The 9,604-nt window shown below is 39.7% G+C and overlaps 1 protein-coding gene across 1 annotated transcript in view; it reads left to right on the forward strand.

The window, feature by feature from the left end:
* LOC106867999 (deleted in malignant brain tumors 1 protein) overlaps positions 1 to 9,604 on the forward strand; it is a 43,043-nt gene that overhangs the window by 32,251 nt on the left and 1,188 nt on the right. The window contains exons 26-32 of the mRNA XM_052970316.1: positions 246 to 409; positions 1,949 to 2,099; positions 3,070 to 3,233; positions 5,131 to 5,269; positions 5,853 to 6,016; positions 7,663 to 7,807; positions 9,228 to 9,391. Coding sequence (XP_052826276.1) covers positions 246 to 409; positions 1,949 to 2,099; positions 3,070 to 3,233; positions 5,131 to 5,269; positions 5,853 to 6,016; positions 7,663 to 7,807; positions 9,228 to 9,391 — 1,091 coding nt within the window. The remainder of the gene's footprint in view (positions 1 to 245; positions 410 to 1,948; positions 2,100 to 3,069; positions 3,234 to 5,130; positions 5,270 to 5,852; positions 6,017 to 7,662; positions 7,808 to 9,227; positions 9,392 to 9,604) is intronic.

Below are 9,604 nucleotides of genomic sequence, written 5' to 3' on the forward strand. Positions count from 1 at the left end.
CAGGCTGTTCCGTTGATCGGATCAACTGGAACCCTCGACGTCGTAAGCGACGGAGTGCCAACAACAACATGGTTGTCCCCTTTCACTCATAATGTCTTTCCTATATTACTCTCCAAGTTTTAATTTACACACATAAGACCAGTCCACGTAGAAACATACAATATGATAGAAACGAATCCCTAAACCGAATCTATGAAGATGCGAACATGCTAAAGATAAAGTAAATATTCCATCTGATGTTTCAGCGGTGCTATTTATTATGGTAAAGCTCGATACGGCCCTGGTACTGGACCCATCTGGATCGATGACTTGAAATGTTCCGGTAAAGAGCATTTCATTACAGACTGCAAATTCAATGATTGGGGCAAACACGATTGCAGCCATGCAGAAGATGCTGGTGTACTTTGTAGTGAGTATCATTTCATTGGTATTATTGTTGATTTTTATTATTTGTGTTGTTGTTGTTGTTGTTGCTGTTGCTATTGTCCATCTTGTTCTTGTTCTTGTTAGTGTTAATTTGTTTAGTGCCAGCTCAATCCTTGATATATGATATCACAAGGAGCTTCCAAATACTGATGCGTTAGCATTTCCAGTACAGCATGTCGTTTCCAAATTTCTGGCAGAGTGAATTGCATCATGGTTCTGTTTTTCTCACAGACGTTGCCCAACTGATCCTACTATACTGTGTAGTCAGCAAAATCAAAAACAAACAGCGTGCATACATGAAATAGCAAATATAAAATAGCGACAGTTTATCCATCGCACCCTGAATATATTCTAAATTAAATTTCCAGGTTGTCTCCCCTGACTTCCTTGGCCAGAATTAACCATAAAGCTATTTTTTCTTTCTTCAATACGGTTGTAATTTGAATTATATATAAAATTGCTTGGCCCATTAAATGCAGTGTAATTACATAATTAACTCTGAATTTACTCTGCAATTAATTATTTTGATAATGATTTATCTCTATTACATAAAACCTTGTAATTAATACACCAGCAAGGTCTCAGTTTGCACCATTGAGACAGATGTTATTTACTGTTGTTAGCTACTACTATCAGATCTACCATTTAACATATTGAAGTGTTAAGTAATTAGATGTCTCTTGGTCCCACACCAGTTTGTTTACTCAATTGATGTTTTGCTCTGTGTATTTTAGTATTGGGAAGTGTGTGTGTGTGTGTGTGTGTGTGTGTATGTGTGTGTGTGTATTGTAGTATCTCACAACCTAGTAAGAACTTCAGTTATTTTTTAATATAATCAATCTTTATAAGGTGGAGAGCTGGCAGAAGCGTTAGCACGCAGGGTGAAATGCTTAGCATTATTTCGTCTGTCTTTACGTTCTGAGTTCAAATTCCACTGCGATTGACTTTGCCTTTCATCCTTTCGGGGTCGATAAATTAAGCACCAGTTGCGTAATGGGGTCGATCTAATCGACTGGCCTACTCTCCCAAAATTTCAGGCCTTGTGCCTAGAGTATTAACGAATATATATGTGCAGAAGAAGGCGGTGAGCTGGTAGAAACGTTAGCATGCCGGGCGAAATGCTTAGCGGTATTTCGTCTGCCATGACGTTCTGAGTTCAAATTCCGCCGTGGTCGACTTTGCCTTTCATCCTTTCGGGGGTCGATTAAATAAGTACCAGTTACGCACTGGGGTCGATATAATCGACTTAATCCGTTTGTCTGTCCTTGGAAAGAGGTGAGGGTCGGTGACAGGAAAGGCATCCAACTGCGAAAATTCTGCCTCAATGAATTCCATCCTTTCTTTCCAAGTATGGAAAAGTGTACATTAGGTAGTGGTGGTCGAGGGGGGGATGATGGTGATGATGATGATGATGAGTGTGCTGATGATGTAACAGGGACAGGAGTTGGGAGCACATTGACCCCCAACCCCAACAGTTTTAGGTTTGATATGCACCCAGCTCTTTCTGATTTATATTTTACAGGAAATATTTCGGTTCGACTGATGGATAAAGATAAACCCGGCATAAACAAGGGCCGTGTTGAAGTCTTCTTCAATGATACCTGGGGTACAATTTGCGACCATGGATGGGACGATGCTGATGCATTGGTGGTGTGCCAAGCACTTGGATTCAAGTAAGGATTTGGTTTCTTTATTTCTGTGACATGGAACAGGGATATTTAACGAAGCTTAATTATTAGTATATTCCTCTCTTCAAACCAATTAAAAGGTTTTCATTTATTTCAGGACCCCTTTGCAGATAAAATGTTTTTACAAAGGGTCAACTAGTTTTTACTTTGGAATCATGTATATCATCATCATCATCATTATCATTTAATATCCTTTTTCCATGCTGGCATGGGTTGGACGGTTTGACTGAAAACTGGTAAGCTGGGGAGTTGGACAAGATTCTGATCTGATTTGACAAAGTTTCTATGGCTGGATGTCCTTCCTAATGTCAACCACTCTGAAATTGTAGTGGATGTTTTTTTACGTGCCGCCAGCATGAGTGCCATTGACCTGACACTGGCATCGGCCATGACTAAGTCTCACTTGGCTTGTAAGATATATCTTGTGTGTTCATTTGACAGACGAAATACCGCTAACGTTTCTGCCAGCTCACCACCTTAAAATTTATCTCTTTATTGCCCACAAGGGGCTAAACATAAAGGGGACACACAAGGACAGACAAAGGGATTAAGTCGATTAGACCGACCCCAGTTCATAACTGGTATGTATTTAATCGACCCCAAAAGGATGAAAGGCAAAGTCGACCTCAGCAGAATTTGAACTCAAAACATAAAGACAGACGAAATACTGCTAAGCATTTCACCCGGTGCACTAACAATTCTACCAGCTCGCTACCTTATAATGGTTTCTAGCTATGACATAGCACTGCTTTTTGTCTATATTGTTGCAATTTGTCACTGATATTGAAACAAAAGGATGTAAATTGTAATGCTTCCTGCTATCTATATCATTGCTATTGTTGTTGCTGGTGGTGGTGGTGGTGTTGTCGTTTCTCTTCTTGTTGTTGGTGGTGGTGGTGTCGTATCTATTGTTGTTGTCTTTCATTTGTTGTTTATGTGTATCTATTTACTGTAGCGGTGGTGTAGCATACAAAGCAGCCAAATATGGAGCAGGCAAAGGTCGTATCTGGTTGTCAGACGTTGAATGTATCGGGGATGAAAAATCCCTCGCTGAATGCAAGAAAAATCCCTGGGGTCTGAACCACTGCAAACACGATAAAGACGCAGCTGTTGAATGCAGTAAGTACACTGTTATCATCCTCACAGAGTATTTTCTGTGTTATTGCATCAACATCATCATCATCCTCATCATCACCTTCATCATCATCATCGTCATCTTCATAATCTTCGTAATCATCAGCTTGAATACCGTTTTAAGATGGAATTTGGGTCATACACTACAATAAGATCATCATCATCATAATCGTCATCATCATCATCATTATCATCATCATCATCCACTTCCTCTCTTCTTTTCCTCCTCTCCCTACTACTCTTCCTTCCCTTCTTGCTCTCTTATTCCCCTCCTCTTCTCCTTCCTACTCCTCTTCCTCTTCTCCTACCTACTCTTCCCCACTTCATCTTTTCACCTCACGTAACACAGATAATTAATGAACTTCAGAAAGGCACTGGATAGATAGAAGCATTACAGCGACATCATTTTCATCCCATTCCAGCCTCGCTTCATCTCTCCTTGTAGACTTACAACATTCTACCCAAAGTTAAACCCACAGAAAACCTCCTTAATAAGGCGATTGGGCACCGTTATTTGAATGCTGATCATTTGATACAGCTGACTGAACATTTTGGTAACAGCACATTTTGGCACTGAAAGCACACACACACACACACACACACACACACACACACACACACACACACACACACACACACACACACACACACACACACACACACAGAGGCGCAAGTGTAGCTGTGAGGTAAGAAGTTTGCTTCCTAGCCACATGGTTCCGGGTTCAGTTCCACTGTGTGACACTTTGGGCAAGTGTCTTTCCCACCAGCCACGGAATGGTCAAATGCCTTGTGATAGAAACTGAATGAAGCCGGTTGAATATATACATCTATGTGTGTGTTAGTGTGCATGCGTGTGTTGGTGTGTATGCGTGTGTCTTTGTGTCACTGTTTGTCCCCCACCACCGATTGACAATCGGTGTTGGTGAGTTTATGCCCCTATAACTCAGCGGTTTGGCAAAAATGACTGATAGAATAAGTGCCACACTTAAAAGAAATAAATACAGGAGTTGATTTGTTCGACTAAGATTCTTCTAGGTGGTGCCCCAGTATGGCTACGGTCTAATGACTGAAACAAGTAAAAGATATAAAAAAAAAACACTTGCCCAGAAATATACACATATAGACAGAAAGAATGAGGGAGAGGAGGAAAAGAAGACAGAGACATAACAATTTATAAATTGAACACGACTGACATAAATACATATATATATGTACATACCGACATCTATATGTATACATACGTGCATATATGGGTACAGGACATCACAAAAAATGTTAAACACAATGAGAAAGGAAAACATAAAAACGAGGACAGAAAACAAACTTTTTTTCGAACAACGAAAAGAACAAACAGAGAAATGAGACATGTAACATAAAGAATATTACCCTTCTTCAGTTGTCCCTGTTCCATCTACTCCGCGTTTCGAAGGTAAGGACAATACGCGACTTCGTTGGAGCAGTCCTTCCCGTAAGCAAATTAATTAAAATTTGGAATTTTTTGCGGTGGGTGAAAGTGTAAACAAGAACAGGACAGTGAGAACAAGACAGTAAAACACAATAAAAACAAGACAGAACAGTGAAAACAAACGGTAAGGGCTGTTAGGCCAAGACGATAGAAAAATAAACACATAACACATAAACACATAAACCCTTTCCCTCTCCTCAAACACATAAAAAGAAATATGCTCACACACATAAACAGAGAAGGAGAGGAAAGCAGAGAACAAGAGAAACATTAAAATAGAAAAAGCAGTAGAAGCTGTCAAATAAGTCAGCATCAAATCATCAGTGCCAGAACAATTCAACCCATAACGTCCCGTGCCCAGAAATCTCAACCTAGCCAACTAAATACTCTTCTTCCTTTCTTTCTGTTTCTCTCAAGGTCGGTTAAGGTTAACAGGAGGAAAGAACGATGTCAGTGGTAATGTAGAGATTAGCTTCAACAACCGCTGGGGTTCAATTTGTGATAACGGCTGGACAGACAAAGAGGCACATGTTGTCTGTAAAATGCTTGGATATACGTAAGTACATATACACGTGTATGTATGTATGTAATGTGAAGATGCTTGAGAGGAGTGGCAGTAGAAGTATAGAGTCAATGATTTTGCAAAGTTGTTTGAGGTGGGGGGGTACATTTGGTAAGGATGAGTGATGAGCGACTGCCCAAGCAGCTATTGTATGGTGAGCTGGAAGATGGCATTATAAAAGGCTAAGGGAATAAACCCCAACAGAAAATCCAGAAGGAGGAACCCTAAGGCAGACATAACCAATATTTGGTATCCCCTGCTGCCCTGTGGATGCTGCAAGCATGTTGACTCGATCTCTCGTAAAGGCTTGTGGTACATAAAAGCACACATAATTATATCATTGACATGAAAATCATCAGCTATGGCCACTGGGACTGCCAGATCACTGCATCAACCCTAGTACTTGACTGGTACTTTATTTTATCAACCTCGTAAGGATGAAAGGTACAGTTGACCGTGGCAGGATTTGAACTCAGAATGTAAATCACTGCTAAATATTTTGTCCAACATGCTCAGTTTGTCACCTTATATATCTTTTATGCTAACATTTGTTTAAACGTGTATATTTTTTTGACAGAGATGGTGTTGCTTTCCTCAATTCCAACTTTGGCCAAATCTTCCATAAAGTATGGTTAGATAATGTCAAGTGTACCGGACATGAAATATCACTAACTCAATGTCGTAAAAGTAATTGGGGTGATACTCACTGCTCGAGTTCAAATGCAGCCGGCGTGCAGTGTGGTAAGTATAACCCTTCCTTTTCAAGAACTGGATCTCAAAGCATTCATAAAGCTATTAATAAAAGTATGTAAATATTAGGTTGAAAAATCAATTTTGCGATTGAAAATGTTGAAGGTTGTCTCAAGAACGCAAACTCGATCTCCTGTAGACACAACAGGTATTCTATCTCCAATATTTTCCATCCAAACGAGATTTTCAACCCAATATTTAAATATTATTTACAGATATATGTATGCTTCAAGATTCACTTGTTTTAAAGCAGAATTATTTTATGTTCTCTCAAAAGTTTATAAATTCTCATGACATCAAGTACGGTACTGTATTTCCCAGCATACAAGTCAATGTCATACATCGTGTAAACATGTAATGAAAACATTGAAACATTATCATTATCTTCACAAATCCTGTTGCATTTCACATGCAATTTGTGGTCCTCCAAAGCCATCTTGGTGTGGATGTCGACCTACCTTTTTGGTGGGGCTGTAAATTTTGGTCAAAAAAATTGTATGCCGGTAAAAATACTAATTATTTCAGGTCAAGTACAGAAATATTTACATAATTACATAATTTATAATTTCATATAAGGCATGTTTATGTAGTCAATGGGTGCAGTAATGACCGTGCGGATAATTTATTTACTTCACAACTATGCAGTTTCTGAACTAATACTTTGGCATGACACACTGGACAGAGTCACAGAGTCTATACTACTAATACTACTACAGCATTAGATTGACCAATTCCAAGTGGAATTTAGTGAGGAAAGGCTAACGTACATCTCTCCACCGAAGGGTTACCCAACTTACAGAGTCTTCGCTCGATACAATGCTCCTATAGCTGGGATATCCCAGAAACAGTTTTCAGAGACTATCTTTTACCATTCGTTATGTTGCTAAATTTCAAAATGAATGAAATCAAATCAAATGACCTTGTCCTTTTCTAACTGTTTGCCTTTCCTCACTACTTTAACCTACACATACTGACTCAAAGGGATGCCACCTTCAGCCGTTTTTGAACAAGAAAATCACACAACCACAACTTCAATCGCTGTTCTATCTAAAATTTTGGTGGCACACTTATTTGAACACTCAGAATGCATACCTACTAGTTTGTGTTATCCTGATGAAAACTGCTCATATCCTCAATGTATGTATATATATATATATATGCGTGTGTGTGTATATACACACATATCATCCTCCTCCTCATCATCGTTTAACATCCGCTTTCCATGCTAGCATGGGTTGGACGATTTGACTGAGGACTGACAAACCAGATGGCTGCGCCAAGCTCCAATCTGATCTGACAGAGTTTCTACAGCTAGATGCCCTTCCTAATGCCAACCACTCCAAGAGTGTAGTGGGTGCCTTTATGTGTCACCGGCACAAGGTACTGGCAACGGCCACGCTCAAGTGGTGTTTTTTACGTGCCACCTGCAGAGGAGCCATTCCAGCTGGACTGGCAACGACCTCACTCAAATGTTTTTTCACGTGCCACTGGCACAAGTGCCAGGCGACAGTGGTATATATATATCCCCTTTATGTTTAGCCCCCTATGGGCAATAAAGACATATATAATATTTTATTTATTTTTGCTTCTTCTCCAATGTTATACGTCTGTGAAATAATATCTTATTTTGTCTAAAGGTTATCTACAAGGGAGACTGATCGGAGGTAAAACCCCACGTGAAGGCCGCATTGAGTTCAACTATGCCGGTATTTGGGGAACAGTTTGTAATACCAACTGGGACCAATATGATGCCCATGTTGCCTGTCGAATGTTGGGATTTAGGTAAGTATGACATATTACTAATATGTTAATCATTATGAAGACAGAACATAGCAGATAGTGAAGACAGTACACCATGTTTGAGAATATTGGGTTGGTTTTATAGGACTAATCACATTGGCTGTTTCATAATTAAGTAAATTAATAATTTTAACTACCGAATGTGCTTAATGAGGCTTTAAACCATGACAAGGTGGGAATAGACATCAAGAGGGGAGGAAGAAAATGTGTAGAGAAAGAATTTAGTGATATTAATATTTATAAGTTATAAGTCACCAATATCAGCCATGACTACGATTTCACTTGGCTTGATGGATCTTCTCAAGCACAACATATTGCCAAAGGTCTCAGTCACTAGTCATTGCCTCTGTGAGGCCCAAAGTTTAAAGATTATGCTTCACCACCTCATCCCATGTCTTCTTGGGACCACCTCTACCACAGGTTCCCTCCACAGTTGGAGATCAATGCTTCTTTACACAGCTGTCCTTGTCCATGCAGGGCATCACATGACCATACCAGCACAGTTGTCTCCGTTGCACACCACATCTGATGCCTGCATTGTAAAGCAGCAAGCTGGTAGAATCATTAACACACCGGCAAAACGCTTGCCAGCATTTCTTCAGTCTTATCATGTTCTGAGTTCAAATACTGCCAAGGTCAATTTTGCCTTTCATCCTTTTGAGATCAATAAAATAAAGTACCAGTTAAGTACAGGGGTCGATCCTCTTCCTCATCATCATCATCACTTAACGTCTGTTGTCCATGCTGGCATGGGTTGGACGGTTTGACTGGGCTGGCATGTTGGAAGGTTGCACCAGACTCCAGTCTGATTTGACATGCTCTTCCTAATGCCAGCCACTCCAAGAGTGTAATGAGTACTTTTATGTTCCATCGGCATGGGTGCCATTTGCATGACACTGGTATATGCCATGATTGCGATCTTGCTTGGCTTGATGGGTCTTCTTCTCAAGCACCACATAATGCTAAAGGTCTTGGTCATTGCCTCTGTGAGGCCCAACTGTCAAAAGGAACTCAACCACCTCACCTCAATGAGGCCCAATGCTCGAAAGGCACTCAACTACTATGCCTCCATGAGGCCCAACGTTCAAAGGTTGATTTTTTTTTTTACGTGCCACCAGCATCGTTGTACTTGGCTAGACAGGTCCTCTTAAGCAGAGCAGATCACCAAAGGTCTCGGTCACAAGTCATTGCCTTCGTAAGGTTCAAAGTTCGAAGGTCATGCTTCACCACTTTAATGTAATTGTTTAATACCTTACCCCAAAAATTGCTGGCCTTGTGCCAAAACTAGAAAAGGATGTAAGTTATACTGATGAATCAACAATGTCTTGTTCCTCCGGCAAATATCTCTATAAATGACCAAATAATTACTATTTCTTATACACATCCTTTTAATATATTTCAGCACTGGTCAAGCAATTACTGATGGTCGTTTTGGTCCAGGGTCTGGTTGGATTTGGTTAGAAAATGTCAATTGTACCGGAAGCGAATCATCAATAACGTTATGCAATAAAAGTGATTGGAAATCAACAAATTGTGACCATTCCAGAGATGCTGGACTCATATGCGGTAAGTTATATTTGTGGTATTTGCACTCTTTTTGCCCAGGGTTTAAAATTTTCTTTTTAGCTGTTTTAAATTGGGGAGCATCATATGGAAGGAAGAAGTAAGCTTCTAAGTTTGTGCTCATATTTTGATTCCTAGATGTAGTAATTTCACTTCATTGATCTTACTTCCACTCTCAAGATATTCCTCATATATATATATATATATATATATATA

Source organism: Octopus bimaculoides, chromosome 9 (genome assembly GCF_001194135.2).
Source record: "Octopus bimaculoides isolate UCB-OBI-ISO-001 chromosome 9, ASM119413v2, whole genome shotgun sequence".
Classification (NCBI taxonomy): domain Eukaryota; kingdom Metazoa; phylum Mollusca; class Cephalopoda; order Octopoda; family Octopodidae; genus Octopus; species Octopus bimaculoides.